This window comes from Hyla sarda, chromosome 4 (assembly GCF_029499605.1).
Source record: "Hyla sarda isolate aHylSar1 chromosome 4, aHylSar1.hap1, whole genome shotgun sequence".
Classification (NCBI taxonomy): Eukaryota; Metazoa; Chordata; class Amphibia; order Anura; family Hylidae; genus Hyla; species Hyla sarda.
Window position 1 is genome coordinate 287,155,544 of NC_079192.1, and position 20,222 is coordinate 287,175,765.

General features: G+C 43.7%; 1 protein-coding gene across 5 annotated transcripts in view; it reads right to left on the bottom strand.

Annotated features, from left to right (window-relative positions):
- Positions 1 to 20,222, bottom strand: part of PTPRQ (protein tyrosine phosphatase receptor type Q) — a 447,893-nt gene that overhangs the window by 337,324 nt on the left and 90,347 nt on the right. For all 5 annotated transcript variants that reach the window (XM_056574450.1, XM_056574451.1, XM_056574448.1 and 2 more), the window contains exon 17: positions 695 to 857. In XM_056574450.1, the coding sequence (XP_056430425.1) occupies positions 695 to 857 (163 nt within the window). The remainder of the gene's footprint in view (positions 1 to 694; positions 858 to 20,222) is intronic.

Below are 20,222 nucleotides of genomic sequence, written 5' to 3' on the forward strand. Positions count from 1 at the left end.
AGGATCCACCTCCAGCCTGCCGAATCGTGACAGATACAACCGTTCACAGGCTTATAGCAAAACAATAAAAGTTTATTTTAGGCAATTGGACAGACTACGCATTTTGAGAAATACACTTCTCTCTTCCTCAAGTGGACCTGAGGAAAAGAGAAGTGTACGTCTCAAAACGAGTAGTCCATCCAATTGGCCAAACTTTTATTATTTTATAACATCAGTATCTTAACAGTTGCATCATTTTCCAGTTAGCACCATTCGAGGCATCCACCAAACTTCCACGACTGCTCTCCTTTCTTCACCATTCCATCCTGGATCTTAGTGCTGGATGATGGCTGTTCCTGCCTGCTAAAGATAGATATTTCTACAAGCCCGTAACAATGTTGTGCCTGCTGCAAAACTCCACTACTTACGTACACCTATATCCACTGCTATCCATCTCTAAAACGTGAAAGGGTAACAGCACAAGATAACGCCATTTCTCCTGTTCTGTTTTTTTTTTTTCTATGTATTTTTTAGGTTAAAAACCTGAAACTTTTACAACACAGTATTGCATTGTTGGTGAATAGAGGCTACATAATTAACTTTCACTGCATTAATAATAGTACACATTTGGCAGTGAGGAGCCAGTGACCTTTTTCACAGAGTTGCTCATCGCCTTGGGCCAGTGGCCCATAAGGAAAATCCAGGGAATACTTACTAGTACTAACTGTTTTGTGTATTGGGACACTATGTTGCTCCCCTTTAATTGTTTGGACCTCAAATATGTAGTCTTCTCCAGGCACAAGGTTCTTTATCACTGCTTCTTTTTCAGCCATAATTGCCCCATAAACTGTTTCTTTATTAGCTGAGCGGTAGTTTATCTGTCAAAAGATAAAGTTAGTTATCTAAATTAGAAAAAAAAACACTTGGGGGAGATTCATCAAACCTTGCACAAAGGAACAGTGGAACAATTGTCCACAGGAACCAATAAGATTGCTTCTACTTAAATTTCCTCTATGGTACCCTCTGTTTGACATTGTCCTGATATTACTCTACTATATAGTTATTGTAATAAGCTTTGGCTTTATATTCATATAAAAATAGATTCTTTTCATATATTATGCTAAGTGTCTCTCTCTCTTCCTTAGTTATTTTGGTGTTTCTTTTGAAGTAAACAAATTGTTGCATTGACTCACATGTAAAGGCTTTCCTATACACAGACCATATTTGTGTGTTTTTGTATAGTCATGTTCTGTATTAGTACTGTGTTTATTCATCTCAATTATCTGTTACACAACATTCTTACTAACAAACTTTCTAGGTATACATTTTGTCTGGCCTGTGATTTTCTTTAAAGATTTAGATGTACAGTATAATATTTTAGATATAATCCTCTCCAAAACAATCTTTTCATCCAGGGATACTGCTCAGATATTAATGAAGCTTTCACAGGAAAAAGAGGCTGCTGACAGCTGCAGACTAGGGATCTAATCCGGATTGCACAAAACAACATTTATTATGTTTCACTTCAGAAGGGTCAGGCTACTGTGCATTCCTTTTCCCTTTCAGGTGTTGTTTTTTTCTTCATCTCTGTTTTACTGCAAAAGATAAAAATCTGGAGGTTGAAGGAGCCAAAAGCATTAAACATCACTGTTATTTATGCCCTACACATACTGTAATAACTCAATAGCAAGAGAGTAGGAAAAATCTGTATTCATATGTATAATAATAATATATTAGAAAAAATTTGGATAAACAGTTTTTCCTGATTCATGTAAATAAAGCTTGAAGTGGATCTGTCAGCTAAATGTGCTGTCCTATGTAAGGGCAGGGTATTCAGGGTTAGTGTTAAGGTGGGCAAGCTGAGATATTGCCCAGAGCCCCATTTCCAAATGGATCCGAATTTTGTCACAGAACCTCAGATCCCCATGGATCTTCATTATTAATTGGGTCCTAAGTCAGAGCATGGAGCCATTGGGTTCCAGCTCTACCTCCCTTTTTTAAAAGCCACAGGCCACTTTAGACACACAAGATGCAAAGACTCTACAAGTGGATTATAAAGTAAAATTTTGCCCACACTTCTCCAAGTGTGTTTCTTATGTGCTCCATGTTCTGGTCCTGTGTTTCTGTTTTTCTTGTTGTTCTATGTTTACATTATCATTAATTTGTTATTTAGAAGCCATAGAGCTAATTCTTGTAAGTTTTTTTTATTTTCAGGATTTTAACTTAGCTGTGTTTTTAGCTGAGTCTTAGAGTTCTTTCTTTTTCTTTTTTAAATATTTTTTTTTTCAGTTTTCATATAACACAGAATAAACCGCAATACAAAACAGTCCAGAACAACCCCCAACCGATTTTGAAAATCAGCAAATTAGGGAAAGACACAGTCCTCCCCAAACAAGTGCATAACGAACTTAACTCCATGGGAGCTCCAGAACCCTGCTGCCTCCAACTCTCACAAGTGTTCTAAGTGAAGGTTGCCCCAGAAAGGTGTTCTAGGAGAAACCACCAGATGAGGGAAGCGTCCAGAAACCAACAACCAGACTGCTGCAACAGTTTTATTAGACGTCAACAATGAGGAGGAGTAAGGACATCTATATAACACAGAGTTTCATACAAACCTACCACTGCACTTGCCAGGGTTGTAAATATGTTGGAGAGGTCCAGGTCAATCAACCAGGCTGCGTAGACCAGCTGTGCCAAGAAATAGTTATGCATATTTGGAGCTGCAAGGCCCCTATGTTGTTTTGGCGCCTGGAGTAGTGCCTGTCCAAATCTCTGAGGTTTGTTTAATTCAACAAAAACACCTTTGAGGGGGAATGATGGGTGACAGATGAAAAAGATAAAGAAATTTGGGAGAAAAATCATCTAAAAAAATATTGACCCTACCTGCAAGTGATAACGGCAGGGACGCCCAAGACTGTAGCCACACTATTGTAGTCTCCAAAAGGGGGTATAAATTAAGAGCCATAAACTCAGAATAAAGAGCAGACACCTCCACCCCCAAATAACGGAACCTAGAGACCACCTGTAGACCATTAGGCAGCATAGAGGGGACCACTCCTTCTCTCGTCAATGGCATGAGTGATGATTTAGCCCAATTGACTCTCAGACTCCAAACCGCCCCAAATCAATCTAACAAGTTAAATAATGCAACTAGGTAGCCCATAGCATCAGCTAAATAGATCAGGGTGTCATCAGCATACATAGAGACCTTCTCAACTAGGGGACCTCTAGGTACTCCCTTAATAGAGTCAGAGGCATGGACTGCCACCGCCAAGGGTTCTACTGCAAGCGCAAATAAAAAAGGAGACAGTGAGCAGTCCTGCAAAGGAATCAGATTGGTACTTATACGGGCCCTAGGACAATCATATAGCAACTTGACCCAAGCCCGAAACACAGGTTTGAAGCAGAGGACTCGCATCAGGCACCAAATATTGTGCCATTCAACAGGACGAAGGCCTTATAGATATCCAGGTTAACTACATAACCAAGAGAGGCATGGCCCTCTGCTGCAGAAATGTTAAGCTGCAACCTCTTGACATTAAAGGAGTAGTCCAGTGGTGACTCAGTGGTGAGCAACTTATCCCCTATCCTAAGGATAGGGGATAAGTTGCAGATCGCGGGGGGTCCGACCGCTGGGGCCCCCTGCGATCTCCTGTACGGAGCCCCGACAGCCCGCGGGAAGGGGGCGTGTTGACCTCCGCACGAGGCGGCGGCCGACACGCCCCCTCAATACAACTCTATGGCAGAACCGAAGCGCTGCCTTCAGCAATCTCCAGCTCTGCCATTGAGATGTATTGAGGGGGCGTGTCGGCCGCCGCCTCGTGCGGGGGTCGACACCCGCTATCTCGGCGGAGAGCCGGGGCCCTGTACAGAGAGATCGCATGGGGCCCCAGCGGTCGGACCCCCCGCGATCTCAAACTTATCCCCTATCCTTAGGATAGGGGATACGTTTTTCACCACTGGACTACCCCTTTAATATCTGTGACTCTACCCGGCATAAACTCGGTCTTGTCAGGGTGAACTACTGAAGAAATCACTCCCTTAATCCTGTTCACCAGAACCTTCGCCAATATTTTAATATCTACATTAAGAAGAGAAGAGTCTGGCTTAGTTGGATCTTTTCCAGGCTTGAGGAGAACTACTATCAGGTCGTGTCTCTCTCGATAGTTATGCTAGTAATTTACCATTCTTGTCCCCAAACTCGAATAAAGCTGCCTCAGCAAATTTCAGGTGAATCCTATCCTTCTGGATGATCAAAAGGGACCTCTGAACCTTAGCCCATGCCCGATCAGCAGTAGAAAAGGGATTCATGACAATTCGGCCTCTAACATCCCAATTTCTGACTGCCGCGCCCTCTCCCTGGCACCCAACTCAGCCCTCTTGCCCGCCACTCCCACCAGAAATGCACCCCGTATAGTTGCTTTATAGGCATCCCATTGTACTGAAACATCCGGATGTGAGGCATTATGTATCCAGTAATCACTATGTGCTACCTCCAGGGAGGAAGAAACTTCTTCAGTCTGAACCCATCACGGGTGCATTCTCCATATTCTAGAGGACTGCCAGGGGCCCAAGAAAAGAGTAACTACCAGGGCAGAATGACCCCAGATCCCTCTATTAGTGTAGCACACATTACTAACTGTGGGCAGCAGATCTGCTGTGGAAAATACGAGATCAATGGGGGAAAAGGACTTGTGCACTGAGGAATAGACAGAGTCCTCCGGATATTTCCAGCATCATAATTCAGTAAGGCCCAACGCCAGGTGTCAAGAAGCAAGTGCAGAAAAGCCGGGGTCCATAGCACTGGTACGATCAAGCCGGGTCTCAGAAACAGTACTGAAATCACCTAAAAAAAGAGCAGGGTCAGTAGGAATAGATGTCAAACTATCCGTAATGATATCTAATAACTCTACATGGAAGGGAGGAGGGACATACAAAGAGATTAAAATAAAGGAGAAGGAAGACAGAGAACAACGTAAAATAACATATCTGCCAAAGTGATCACATGTGACCTGAGAAATCCCCAAGAGCAGGGATTTCGACACCAGAACCGAAACCCCCCTAGCCGAAGAGGATTAGGAGGAGTGATAGTGAGGGCCAACCCTTTCTGACCTGTTAAATGCGTTTCTTGCAGACATATCACATGTGGGGAGTGACGTTTAACAAAATCTAGACATAGTGCCCTTTTAAATTTTTAATTAAGGCCTCAGACATTCCAACTAATATGTTTAAGGGACCCCATTGTGACACACCAAAAAGATAACAACAGAAGAAATAATTGCAATTTCAAAGGACCACGTGAGGTGAGCTCCCAGGCACACCACATTCATTCACACTACAAACACAGACAGACTGGCCACAACCACTGAACAGTTAGCAAACAAAGAAAACTAATTAAAGAATCCCAGAAACAATTCCCTGTCTAACACTAACAGAACCAGTACAGACCTAGAGCCTTAACTAAAAACACAATCGGGCGAGTGCAAGAACTACCTAAAACCACTCAACCACCGCCTCCCACCACCCCTAGTAAGTCAATATGTCCATTAAACCCACTAATCTTACCCAAGGGTAGGTCCTAACATGGACTCTTACCTCGGTAATTATTCTCAACTCCCTACAACACTAATTAATAAGGAGGAAAATCAAGCAGTCCAGCAATATAATCAGTCCAGTAGCTGAGCAACTCTAGGGGTTGCCTCCGCCCACTGCAATGCCTCAGCCGGAGAGGGGAAAAACTTCATGGAGGTGCCATCCACCACCCTCAGGCGAGCTGGATACATGGCATAGCTATATCCCTTGGAGTGCAGCTTAGCTCTGACTTCTGTACATTGGGTCCTTTACTTTCAGAGCTCCACAAAGAAGTCCGGATAGAAGGAGATCCTGCTGTCACCGAAGAGGACTTCCCCTTTAATGCGTACCACCCTCAGTATGGCATCTCTATCATTGAAGTGCAAAAGTTTAGCCAGGAAGGGCCGGGGTGGACCCCCAGGGATGGGAGGCCTAGTCGGGACTCGGTGAGCTCGTTCCACCGAGAAGAAGGTAGAGAAGGTGTCAGCAGGCAGGATTTCTTTAAGCCATGATTCTAGGAAAGCCACAGGATCAGTTCCTTCAGCTTTTTCAGGAAGAGGCTGAGGAACAGGTCTAGGTGCTTTAACCCTTTCAGGGAACTCATGGCAGTAGAGAACCTGTATCTCTTCTCTAGAGCACTTAGTCTCCCTCTCACACACAACCCGGCAGCACCATCAGTTCGCGTCGGTGTGAGTTTCCCAGGAGACTGAGGACCAGATGAAGCCCCACCCACAAAAGCCTAAGATGGCGGAAGCCTGTTCTCATCTAGGACCCACCGCAATCCAGCAAGGGGGAGGGGGGGCGGCCAGCTCACAGCACGAGACCCCCTGGACTCTCCTCCGCTCACCACCTCTCCAGGCAGCGCTCTCCACTCCCTCACTGCAGCCACTTGACATCGCCCGGGATCTTCCGTCTGCCGCCAGACCGCACAGACCCAGCCGACTGCCGCCAACACGCACCAGGAGCCTCTAGATGTTGCCTGGAATCCCTCCCCACTTGCAGAGTGAGGAAGAGTTGGGCCACAGGGTAGAGAATCAGGGTAATTGTAACGGGGAAGGGGGAGCTCCGCACATACACATCTGCTCAGCTCCCCATGCAGACCACGCCCCTCGTGTACTTTCTTTTTCATTGTTAAATCCAAGGTTAGTGAAGGCACATTATAGAAACAATTTAGGTTTTATGTCCGTTAATAGCTAATATTGTAATGACAAGTATAAAAAGTTGCAGTGTAACTTTACACTGCATGATAAATGCCCAAATAGAAATGCATAATATGTAGCACCAAAATGGGCTGTCCTATAGGTTAACTGTTATTTCATGCTTACTGATATGACCATAAAAATAACAGGTTTATAGTTGTATACAAGTGAATTACCGGGAAAGTAAATAGTGAAGCAACTATTAAGCAGCCTATGGTTTAAACATACAGTTATCATGAATAATCCTTGTTTCCAAGTAAGGTATCCAAGGAATTGGAAGACACGTAATCCATCATTTGTAAATGACTGAATATGTGAGATGTTTTATGGGACTGCCTGTGAAGTTGGTAGGTGGGAGCGCAAAGCTTTGAAATCAGACATAATGAATTGATAACCTATGCAATTCCAAATGCCATACATCAGCAATACATCACCAATATAAATGTTCCTGGCAAATCCATCATGCAAACTTGTGAATTGCTCTTGAACACTTTATAATAAATAACCAAATATTTACAACATATCTTCTGTTATATCCAATCTAATAATAAAAAGCTTGGGCGGAATTTATAAGACAATATTCACCAGCTTCCTGGCAAAAAAACTGAACACAGATTTGCTGCTGAACTTGTAATACAATGAAGCTCACAATCATAGAATGCGATGTCAGAGTTCTGTTAAACTCCCATACAGCTCACTAAACAAATATGCAGGGATCGTATTAATAATAATAATAATAATAAATAATAATAACAAAGCCATATGTTGTAACTAACAACCCAATTTTGTCACTTTTGTCACTAATATAGATGCAGTCACTTCAACTCCTGACCCCAAAACATAGCGTCAGAAGAAGTAGCTGTGTCTGTATTAATTTCTGCTCCAGTATTGTTTTTGTAGGGATTAATTGTTATTGTATGGATTAATATACCTGCAATGAAGATTTTCGAGAAATAAAAGGAGAATATGCAGCCAAAGATGTTCCAAATGTGTTAAGAATAAAGTACCTCTTAGGCCGCGTTCACACAGCAGAATATCTGCACGGAAAATCTCTGTGCGGACATTCCATACATAGAAACATTTGTTGCGGAAATTCTGCCGTGTGCACAGTGAAGTAGAATCCCGTTGAATAAAACGGGACACTGCTGCAGCAGAAATTCCATGTGGACATTCCAAGTGGAAGTCTGCACGGAATTTCCGCCGTGTGAGTCATACTCAAGGAAAATGTAGTTTAAGGCTGGCAAGTGAACCACTAGTCTAAATACATCTGCCCCTTTTGTGCTTAACTCAGAAATGGTCTAGGTGTGGAAAGGCTTAAAGGGGTGCTCCCGTACTAGGCATCTTATCCCCTATCCAAAGGATAAGCGGTAAGATGTCTGATCGCGGGGGTCGCAGAGGCGGGACAGTGCAGTGGTCGTGATGTCACGCCACATGCCCTCCATTCATGTCTATGGGAAGGGGGAGTGATGCACATAGTGGCAGGACCCCTGTGATCAGACATCTTAACCCCTATCCTCTGGAAGTTTCTGTACTGATCATATATCTTAAAGTTTACTACTACTTCAAGGAATTGTTACTGGTTTCCAAACTGAAATGATGCAATGCTTCTTTATTAAAGTTTTATTTTATAGATAGTATTGGACTCTATTGGGGTCCACTCATGTTGATTCATAACACACATATGAACATTTTGCATTCTAAGTGACCAGTTTTTGGTTTAATGCCCTACTACATTGACTTTAGGTTCCTTAGCTAGAATAAAGTGGTGACCCTTCCTACTGATGGTTCATGCCCCCATGCCAAGCTAATAAATGTACATTCAAGGTAATGAACTTACCTTGACTAGCTCTGGTGCAGCTTTTGATGCCACCATCTCTGGTGGTTGGCAGCATTCCTGGAAGTCCTGATGAAGGCCCTGCAAATTACTTTGTGATGTTGCCGGCTTGGCCTACCATGAGGTGGGAGTGCCGTGTCAATCACAATTAGCTGCAACAATGGCGCTCAAACGTCCTTCCTAGCGGAGGGAGATTTAGAGAGGTGTCTCTTCAGCTGAGTCACCTATGATTGTGGATTGTCCCTTTCACCAGCATTTATATGAAGGGATAGGGGATGTATTACCCACACAACATGATGACAGTAATGATGATTATGAAAACCAACCATTGCAGTATGGAATGGAGACAACACCAACTGGGCCCTCGGAAAATGGCAAACAACTGCCTCTTCCAGTGCTACACCTCTAGGAGTTGATAGCAGCAACAGCAGGGATAAAACCATTGGCCAAAACTTGACCATTTTGCTATTGGTGTTCTGTCTTATCCACCCTGCAGTGTTGAGTATTCAGTGTGGCAGGTGGAGTCTTCAACACCTAGGTAAAAATGATTGTAAGACAAAATATGGGGAAAAACTCACTTTTGTTAAATGAAATGAGGCATTGGATTGAGAATTTTAAAACTGCTGTGTCTGATGCCATTAATTAGATATTCCATTGCTGCTGAAGACTGGCTACTACTACCCTTGCTGTCTAATAGCAACCACTACCTCCAGTCCATTTCCCCTCCAGTAGATTTGCCATGTCTACCACCTCTGCAGTTGAGTCGCTTCTACTACACCACTTGCTACACCACACCTGCTGTCCACTCGCACCTACTACCACCAGTCCACCACCTGATGTTCACTAGTACCGTACCTATTTAAAGGGGTACTCCATTGCTAGACAAAGGATAGGGGGTAAAATGTCTGATCGCGGGGGTATGGCTACTGGGACCCCTGCAATCTCCATGCAGGCACCCGACATTCTGAACATTATGTTCAGAATGCTGGGTTTGGGCAGGCGTGGTCATGACATCATTCCACACCCCCTCTCTTCATGTCTATGGGAGGGGGCATGGCAGCCGTCACGTCCCTCCCTTAGACATGAATGGAGGGGACATGGTGTGACATCATGACCACGGCCTGTTCAGAACTCCCGGTGCCTGCATGGAGATCGCTGGGGGTCCTTTGGATAGGAAATAATATGTCTAGCAACAGAGTAGCGCTTAAAGCACAGATCCACTCTCCTGTACTACTGATACAGCTACTTCTACCACCACCCTTCTGCTGCTACTCCCAGATTTTTGGGGGGGCGGCTTTTCATTTTTAACAAAAAAATAAAACATTTTGGACAGCTTATAAAAAGCAAGTGCTTCTTCTAATACCTTTGTGTGCATATTACCACTAGCAGGCAAATGCCACCAAAAAGGAATACTTTTCTAACCTTTTTTTTTAGCTTTAGAAGGTTCCAAAATATTTGGATATACTCCTAGGTGCCCCAACAGTGTTAGACAGGGCTTTTAGGCCTCTTAGACATTATTATACACAAGATTTGGGGTTATTGCTGAGGTCTGGTTTCATCTCAAACCTATACAAAGCTTTTTGAACAGAATCGGCAAACCTGTTGAGCCACACTTTTGAAAAGTTTGCTCATCTGTACCTGTAGCATGAATGGTTATTGATATATATATATATATATATATATATATATAGATAGATAGATAGATATACATACATACACTGTGAGTATATATATATATATATATATATATATATATATATATATATATATATAGGGGTTTTCAAATCCACGTATGGTTGGCCTATCCAACCCCCGTCACCCAGCAAGTAGTAGGGTTACTGTACTGCAGTAACCAGGCATAGCCACTATGCAGTGAACAGAGCCAACTTCTTTCAGCTTCATTCACAGTACACATTTTGCAGAGATCGTGCATTAATATGTGAAATCAAAAACCCCTATAAGTAAGTTCTCTCCCCTCTTAAGTCCTTTATGGGTGCACACAATACTTGCAATTAAGCTATCATGATTTTTTTTATTTTAATTCTCAGCATACCATGGGGGAGATTTATCAAAACCTGTCCAGATGCTTAGTTGCCCATAGCAACCAATCCAATCGCTTCTTTTATTTTTGAAAAGACCTCTGAAAAATGAAAGAAGCAATCTGATCGGTTGCTATGGGATACTCAGCAACTTGTCCTATGTACAGGTTTTGATAAATCTCCTCCTAATACGTGTTCATGAAATATGGTTATCTGCAATGAATATGATGCTCATCATGTAAAGAAGGGATCTGAGAATTTCAGTGGACAGTGACGGAGTAATATCAAGTAGTTGCTGCAAGTCTCAACATTCCCAACTACACCCCTAGTCCATAAATTTCTAAAGAAGTAGCACATCTGGAACCTGAAACCTATTCAGATTCTCAGACTGGTCCTGATTTATGATGATGAATTTAGGGAGTTAATAAAAACGACAGAACAACATAGTCCATAGAAATTGATTAATGTATTTTCACATAACTACTTGTTGTTTCGGACAAACTAAGGTTAGGTTCACACTTGAAAAGTGCCAATAAAAATATGCCCTAGATGTAAGCAGCTACTCTGTGCCTATGCAGTTGAATAAGTCTGCCATTGACTACCATGGGTTAAAAATGTAAACACACATATATGTTTCCTTGAATAAAGTTGTATTAAGAGACTCAGTCCACTACACTTTGCAATAAAGTATAAGAAAGTATACAGATGTAAACTGGCCAAACGTATTCCAAAGGACAAATTTTGGCATATAACTGGCTAATGGAAGCCTATAGGCATGTTAGATGTATATGTTGTGACACAAAATGAAATGTAATACTCAAACACAGTGTTATTGTACCTCCCCTTACACTCTACTCATACTTTCTACCCCCCCCCCCCTTCCCCCGGTTCCTTCTACCCGTGATGGACAAAATAAGGGAAATTTGTTAATTCTCCAGATGAATATATTGTAGAATTAGTGATCACAGTAGTAACTGTATATTTTTGCTTTGTTAGGGCATTTTGACATGTTGCACAGACATGTCGGAAGTTCAGAACAGTCAGGGTTTTAGTAGAATCTACATGCTGGGACCCCACAGATCTCTAGATATAGCCAAGGGAAGTGTGCGACTATAAGTCTATGGAGACCGTCTCCTGCAATAAGTAAAATAAGGCACAAGCAAAGAAAACAGCTGCAGATGCTTTATCTGGCTATATCCAACAATCAGAAGGGATGTTAGTACTGAGACCCTGACTGATCTAAACTTTTGGCATGTCTGTGCAAAATGTCAAAGGTTTATTTAAATGACCATAACAGAAACTTGTGTGAGTGATGACAATCTTTTTATAGTGCTAAGGAACATATTGGCAATATGTAAGTTTACAAAAATATATTAATTCGTAATAATATTATTATATACCATTATAAATGATGTCTGCCAATATATATATATATATATATATATATATATATATATATATATATATATATATACATACACACACACACTGCTCAAAACAATTAAGGGAACGCTTAAACAACACAATGTAACTCCAAGTCAATCACACTTCTGTGAAATCACACTGTCCACTTAGGAAGCAACACCGATTGACAATCAATTTCACATGCTGTTGTGCAAATGGAACAGACAACAGGTGGAAATTATAAGCAATTAGCAAGACACCCCCCAATAAAGGAGTGGTTCTGCAGGTGGTGACCACAGACCACTTCTCAGTTTCTATGCTTCCTGGCTGAAGTTTTGGTCACTTTTGAATGCTGGCAGCGCTTTCACTCTGATGGTAGCATGAGACAGAGTTTACAGCCCACACAAGTGGCTCAGGTAGTGCAGCTAATCCAGGATGGCACATCAATGTGAGCTGTGGCAAAAAGATTTGCTGTGTCTGTCAGCGTAGTGTTCAAAGCATGGAGGCACTACCAGGAGACAGGCCAGTACATCAGGAGACGTGGCGGAGGCCGTAGGAGCGCAACAACACAGCAGCAGGACCGCTTCCTCCGCCTTTGTGCAAAGTGGAGCAGGAGGAGCACTGCCAGAGCCCTGCAAAATTACCTCCAGCAGGCCACAAATGTGCATGTGTCCACTACAACAGTCAGAAACAGACTCCATGAGGGTGGTATGAGGGCCCGACGTCCACAGGTGAGGGTTGGCTTACAGCACAACACCGTTCAGGATGTTTGGCATTTGCCAGAGAGCAACAAGATTGGCAAATTCGCCACTGGCGCCCTGTGCTCTTCACAGATGAAAGCAGGTTCACACTAAGCACATGTGACAGATGTCACAGAGTCTGGAGACGCCATGGAGAATGCTCTGCTGCCTGCAACATCCTCCAGCATGACCGGTTTGGTGGTGGGTCAGTAATGGTGTGGGGTGGCATTTCTTTGGGGGGGCTGCACAGCCCTCCATGTGCTTACCAGAGGTAGCCTGACTGCCATTAGGTACAGAAATGAGATCCTCATCCTCAGACCCCTTGTGAGACCATATGCTTGTGCGGTTTGCCCTGGGTTCCTTCTATTGCAAGACAAAGCTAGACCTCATGTGGCTGGAGTGTGTCAGCAGTTTCTGCAAGAGGAAGGCATTGATGCTATGGACTGGCCCGCCCATTCTCCAGATCTGAATCCGATTGAGCACATCTGGGACATCATGTCTCGCTCCAGGCTTTAGTCCAGGTCTGGAGGACATCCCCCAGGAGACCATCTGCCACCTCATCAGGAGCATGCCCAGGCATTGTAGGGAGGTCATACGGGCATGTGGAGGCCACACACACTACTGAGCCTCATTTTGACTTGTTTTAACCCCTTAAGGACACAGCCCATTTTCACCTCTAGGATGCAGCCCTTTTTTGCACATCTGACCACTGTCACTTTAAACATTAATAACTCTGGAATGCTTTTACTTATCAATCTGATTCCGAGATTGTTTTTTCGTGACATATTCTACTTTAACATAGTGGTAAATTTTTGTGGTAACTTGCATCCTTTCTTGGTGAAAAATCCCCAAATTTGATGAAAAAATTGAAAATTTGGCATTTTTCTAACTTTGAAGCTCTCTGCTTGTAAGGAAAATGGATATTCCAAATATTTTTTTTTTTGGATTCACATATACAATATGTCTACTTGAAGTGGATTTGAAGGGTCTTCATATTAGAAATACCCCATAAATGACCCCATTACAAAAACTGCACCCCCCAAAGTATTCAAAATGACATTCAGTAAGTGTTTTAACCATTCAGGTGTTTCACAGGAAAAGCCGCAAAGTGAAGGAGAAAATTCAAAATCTTAATTTTTTACACTTGCATGTTCTTGTAGACCCAATTTTTGAATTTTTACAAGGGGTAAAAGGATAAAATTTATACTTGAATTTGTAGCCCAATTTCTCTCGAGTAAGCACATACCTCATATGTCTATGTAAATTGTTCGGCGGGCGCAGTAGAGGGCTCAGAAGCGAAGGAGCGACAAGGGGATTTTGGAGAATACGTTTTTCTGAAATGGTTTTTTGGGGGCATGTTGCATTTAGGAAGCCCCTATGGTGCCAAAACAGCCACAAAAAAAAACATGGCATACCATTTTGGAAACTAGACCCCTTGAGGAACGTAACAAGGAATTAAGTGAGCCTTAATACCCCACAGGTGTTTCATGACTTTTGCATATGTAAAAAAAAATAATAATAATTTTCACTAAAATGTGTGTTTCCCCCCAAATTTCACATTTTTGCAAGGGTTAATAGCAGAAAATACCCCCCAAAATTTGTAATCCCATCTCTTCTGAGTATGGAGGTACCCCATAAGTTGACCTGAAGTGCATTACGGGCGAACTACAATGCTCAGAAGAGAAGGAGTCATATTTGGCTTTTTGAGAGCAAATTTTGCTCGGGGGGCATGTCGCATTTAGGAAGCCCCTATGGTGCCAGGACAGCAAAAAAAAAACGAAATGGCATACCATTTTGGAAACTAGACTCCTTGAGGAACGTAACAAGGGATAAAGTGAACCTTAATACCCCACAGGTGTTTCACGACTTTTGCATATGTAAAAAAAAAAATTTTTTTTTTTACCAAAAATGCTTGGTTTAGCAAAAATTTTACATTTTTGAAAAAGGTAATAGCAGAAAATACCCCCCAAAATTTGAAGCCCAATTTCTCCCGATTCAGAAAACACCCAATATGGGGATGAAAAGTGCTCTGCTGGCGCACTACAGGTCTCAGAAGAGAAGGAGTCACATTTGGCTTTTTGGAAGCACATTTTGCTCTGGGGGCATGCCGCATTTAGGAAGCACCTATGGTGCCAGGACAGAAAAAAAAAACACATGGCATACCATTTTGGAAACTAGACCCCTTGGGGAACGTAACAAGGGGTAAAGTGAACCTTAATACCCCACAGGTGTTTCACGACTTTTGCATATGTAAAAAAAAATTATTTTTTTTACACTAAAATGCTTGTTTTCCCCCAAATTTTACATTTATACAAGGGATAATAGCAGAAAATACCCCCCAAAATTTGTAACCCCATCTCTTCTGAGTATGGAAATACCCAATAAGTGGACGTGAAGTGCACTGGGGGCGAACTACAATGCTCAGAAGAGAAGGAGCATCATTGAGCTTTTGGAGAGAGAATTTGGCCATGTGCATTTCCAAAGCCCCCCCCATGGTGCCAGAACAGTGGACCCCCCCACATGTGACCCCATTTTTAAAACTACACCCCTCACGGAAGGTAATAAGGGGTGCAGGGAGAATTTACACCCCACTGGCATTTGACGGATCTTTGGAACAGTGGGCAGTGCAAATTAAAAATTTTATTTTTCATTTTCACAGACCCCTGTTTCAAAGATCTGTCAGACACCTGTGGGGTGTAAATGCTCACTGTACCCCTTGTTACATTTCGTGATGGGTGTAGTTTCCAAAATGGGGTCACATGTGGGTATTTATTGTTTTGCACTTATGTCAGAACCCGCTGTAAAATCAGCCACCCCTGTGCAAATCACCAATTTAGACCTCAAATTTACATGGTGCACTCTCCCTTCTGAGCCTTGTTGTGCGTCCCCAGAACACTTTGCGCCCACATATGGGGTATCTCCGTCCTCAGGAGAAATTGCGTTACAAATTTTGGAGGCTTTTTTTCTTTTACCGCTTGTGAAATTTTAAAGTATGGGGCAACACCAGTATGTTAGTGTACAAAAATGTTTTTTTTTTACACTAACATGCTGGTGTAGACCCCAACTTTACCTTTTCATAAGGGGTAAAAGGAGAAAAAGCCCCCCAAAATTTGTTAGGCAATTTCTCCCGAGTACGGCGATACCCCATATGTGGCCCTAAACTGTTGCCTTGAAATACGACAGGGCTCCAAAGTGAGAGCGCCATGCGCATTTGAGGCCTAAATTAGGGATTTGCATAGGGGTGGACATAGGGGTATTCTACACCAGTGATTCTCAAACAGGGTGCCTCCAGCTGTTGCTAAACTCCCAGAATGCTTGGACAGTCAATGGCTGTCCGGAAATGCTGGGAGTTTTTGTTTTGCAACAGCTGGAGGCTCCGTTTTGGAAACACTGCTGTAGGATACGTTTTTCATTTTTATTGGGGGGAAGGGGTGGTGGTGGGGGGGGGGCAGTGTACGTGTGTATATGTAGTGTTTTACTCTTTATTTTATGTTAGTGTAGTGTAGTGTTTTTAGGTTACATTCACACTGACGGCGGATTACACTGAGTCTCCCGCTAGGAGTTTGAGCTGCGGCTGCTGCAGCTCAAACTTGAAGCAGGGAACTCACTGTAATCCGCCACCAGTGTGAATGTAACCTGTACATTCACATGGGGGGGGCAAAACTACAACTCCCAGCATGCACTGACAGAACGTGCATGCTGGGAGTTGTAGTTTTGCAACAGCTGGAGGCACACTGGTTGGAAAATACTGAGTTAGGTAATAGAACCTATTACCTAACTTGGTATTTCCCAACAAGTGTGCCTCCAGCTGTTGCAGAACTACAACTCTCAGCATGTACTGATTGTCAAAGGGAATGCTGGGAGATGTAGTTATGCAACAGCTGGAGGCACGCAAGTACAACTCCCAGCATGCCGAGACAGCCATTTGCTGTTCCTGAATGCTGGGAGTTGTAGTTTTGCAAAATTTAGAGGGGTTCAGTATGGAGATCACTGACAGTGGTCTCTAAACTGTGGCCCTCCAGATGTTGCAAAACTACAAATCTCAGCATGCTAAGACAGCAAATTGCTGTCTGGGCATGCTGGGAGTTGTAGTTTTGTAATATCTGGAGGGCTACAGTTTAGAGACCACTGTCAGTGATCTCCAGCCTGAACCCCTCTAAATCTTGCAAAACTACAACTCCCAGCATGCCAACACAGCAAACAGCTGTCAAGGCATGGTGGGAGTTGTAGTTTTGCAACATCTGGAGGGCGACAGTTTAGAGACCACTCTCTAAACTGTCGCCCTGCAGATGTTGCTAGGCAACAGACTCCCGGACACACGGCGTCATACTCACCTCCACCGCCGCCGTGATCACAGCCACCGGGTAAGTGACCGCCGCCGCCACTACACGGTTCCCCCAGCTGTGCCCGGACACCGATGGGTGGGCATAGCGGAGGGGAACCGAACTTTAACCCCCCCGCCCCCAGTCTGCTATTGGTCGGTCGCTCGGCCGATCAATAGCAGGGATAGGAGGGGTGGCAACCCTGCCACCTCACTCCTATCTCTTCAAGGGGGATCGAGGGTGTCTTGGACACCCCCGATCCCCCTTATTTTATCGCTGCGCCGCCGTTGATGGGCAGGGGGAGAGCGCTCCCCCTGCAAACACTATAGATGCCGTGATCAGAACTGATCACGGCATCTATGGGGTTAATGCTGCCGGGACCGGCGCGATCGTGCCCCCGGCAGCTGCGGTGGGACTCCGGCTGTGATTGACAGCTGAGTCCCACCCGCGATCTCCTGCGCTGCCCGCGGCAGAGCAGGAGATTGCTTGGACGTATGCATACGTCCATTTGCGCGAACGTGTAATTCGCCTGGACTTATGCATACGTCCAATAGCGGGAAGGGGTTAAAGGAGATTACATCAAAGTTGGACCATACTGTAGTGTGGTTTTCCACTTTGATTTGATAGAGCAAACCAAGGATTGGCACAGCACTCCAGGGATACAAAAATCAATGGTGGTTTATTCACTCATGGCAAAAAAAACAGCTTGAAAAAGGCTCTTTGTGAGCTTTAAAGGCAGTGGCACCCACTGCAGTTTAGTTGGTTTAGTAGTGCTGCATTTTATTTAGATATATATATATATATATACACACACACACACACTATAGGATTTTTATTATTATTAGGACCCATTATAGCCCGTCATGAATAACTGAAGAAAAAACGGCACATTAACAAATTTTTCTTCCGTCAAAAATAAAGGTGGAATAACGGCCGTTAAAATTGAAGTCTATGGCAAACGGATGAGCCTTTAATGTCATCCGTTTGTACCTGGTTTATTATATCCGTTATTACTTCTGAGCATGCTCAGAAGAGGTGACATCAGCAGACTCCTGCAGTGCTGAGGGACTACTACTACTCCCATCATGGAACAGACTTGTTTCCATGATGAGAGTAGTAGTTCCCCAGCTGCGTGAGTCTGCCGGTGGCTGGGGAGGCTACATTAGTGTTTGTACTAATACCCCAATCATGGAACAGACTCTGTTCCATGATGGGGTTGTAGTACAGGGGCTGAGGGATTGATCGCACCGGGTCTCACTTCTGAAACCCCATGCAATTAGAAGTTATTAAACAGGGGAGTGGACAGCATACTATGCTCCCCTGTTATGTACAAAGTATTTTACATTCATTTTTAAAATTCCCCGCTGGGAGCCCTGAATGGCCGGTACGGAGGAGCCATTCAGGGCTCCCGGCTGGGGTTTTTAAACTTACAGTGTGCCTAATTACTGTATAATCACATTCCCCCTGACTTAAGTATATTCATTTTATTCCCCTCCATGTGTATATGTATGATTCCCCCCTAGCACGTTCATAGCGCACAGCAGGGACATGCCATTCCATTCCCTGCTGCTCATCTCGGTATCTGACAGAGAGGAGCAGCAGAGAATGGAGGGACCTGTCTTTCCTGTGCACTATTATAGCTCTCCATTCCCTGCCACTGCCGGTACCTGACCTGTCACCCCTGTGCGCTGCTTCATTCATTCCCCACCGCCGCCCAGCATGTCCCCGCTGCTGCCCTGCTCCAAGCGCACAGCGGGGGCATGTCAGTCTATTCCCCACTGCTCATCTCCGTCAGGTACATATCGGGAACCGGCGGCGGTGGTGAATGAAGCAGCGCACAGGGGGGACAGGTCAGGTACCGGCGGTGGCAGGGAATGGAGTGCTATAACAGCGCAAAGGAAAGACAGGTCCCTCCATTCTCTGCTACTCATCTCTGCCAGATATGGAGATGAGAGGCAGGGAATGGAATGGCATGTCCCTGCTGTGCGCTGTGACAGCGCTAGAAGATGACTGGGCAGCAGGCAGGGGGGGGAATCATACATATACACATGGGGGAATAAAATGAATATACTTAACTCAAGGGGAATGTGATTATACAGTAATTAGGCACACTGTAAATTTAAAAAGCCCGCCAGGAGCCCTGAATGGCTCCTCCATACTGGCCATTCAGGGATCTCGGCAGGGAATTAAAAAATGAAAGTAAAAATACATCATACATCACAGGGGAGTGGAGCAGACTGCCCGCTCCACTGTTTAATAACTTCTGATCACTTCTGAGACCCGGTACGATCAATCCCTTAGCCCCTCAGAGTCTGTTCCATGATGGGGGTAATAGGACGAACACTAATATAGCCTCCCCAGCCACAGTCAGACTACCACAGCCGGGGAACTACTACTCTCATTGTGGAAACAACTCTGTTCCATGATGGGAGTAGTAGTAGTCCCGGCTGCGGGAGGTGTTAAAACGGCCATTAAATAATGGTACATGACAGATGTTATAACGGTTCTTAACGGATGAATATGCCCGTTATTTTGACAGACATTATTCAGCTGTTAGCACCCATTATTTCTTCCGTTATTATACATCAGTTTTTTAATTATACAATACAGAAAATGGATGTTTAATAACGGATGAATAATCTATAGTGTGAAAGAAGCCTAATATGTTATCCACAAGGGATAGTATTGGACTTCTTGGGGGGATCTCTAAATAGAGTAATTTGCTACAGTTATTTGCCTTATAATGAGATCATCTGGAGTTACCAGACATGTGAATGAAATCTTCATATATTCTGTAATGCTAGTAACAGAATAAACATCCAATCTGACCATCACTCATCTGTCCAGATCAAATGACATTCATCTCTAGCTGATCCTCCAGACAGCATCAAGCTCCACTGCTTCCTGTTCTATGATCATGGCAACATATATGCTAATGCCAACAGCTATTTCAGCAATCTTTTTCATAACAAATATTAATAAGTTTTGGTTCAGTGAGAAGCAAATTATGAACCCATGATGCCTTGACAACTATTCTGTTACTTCTTTTTGAAGCCTCTTCAGCTTCAGATGTTCTGTTCCTCACACACAGGAATAGCTACATCAGCCCACCCAATACTATTGGCCCATGTAAT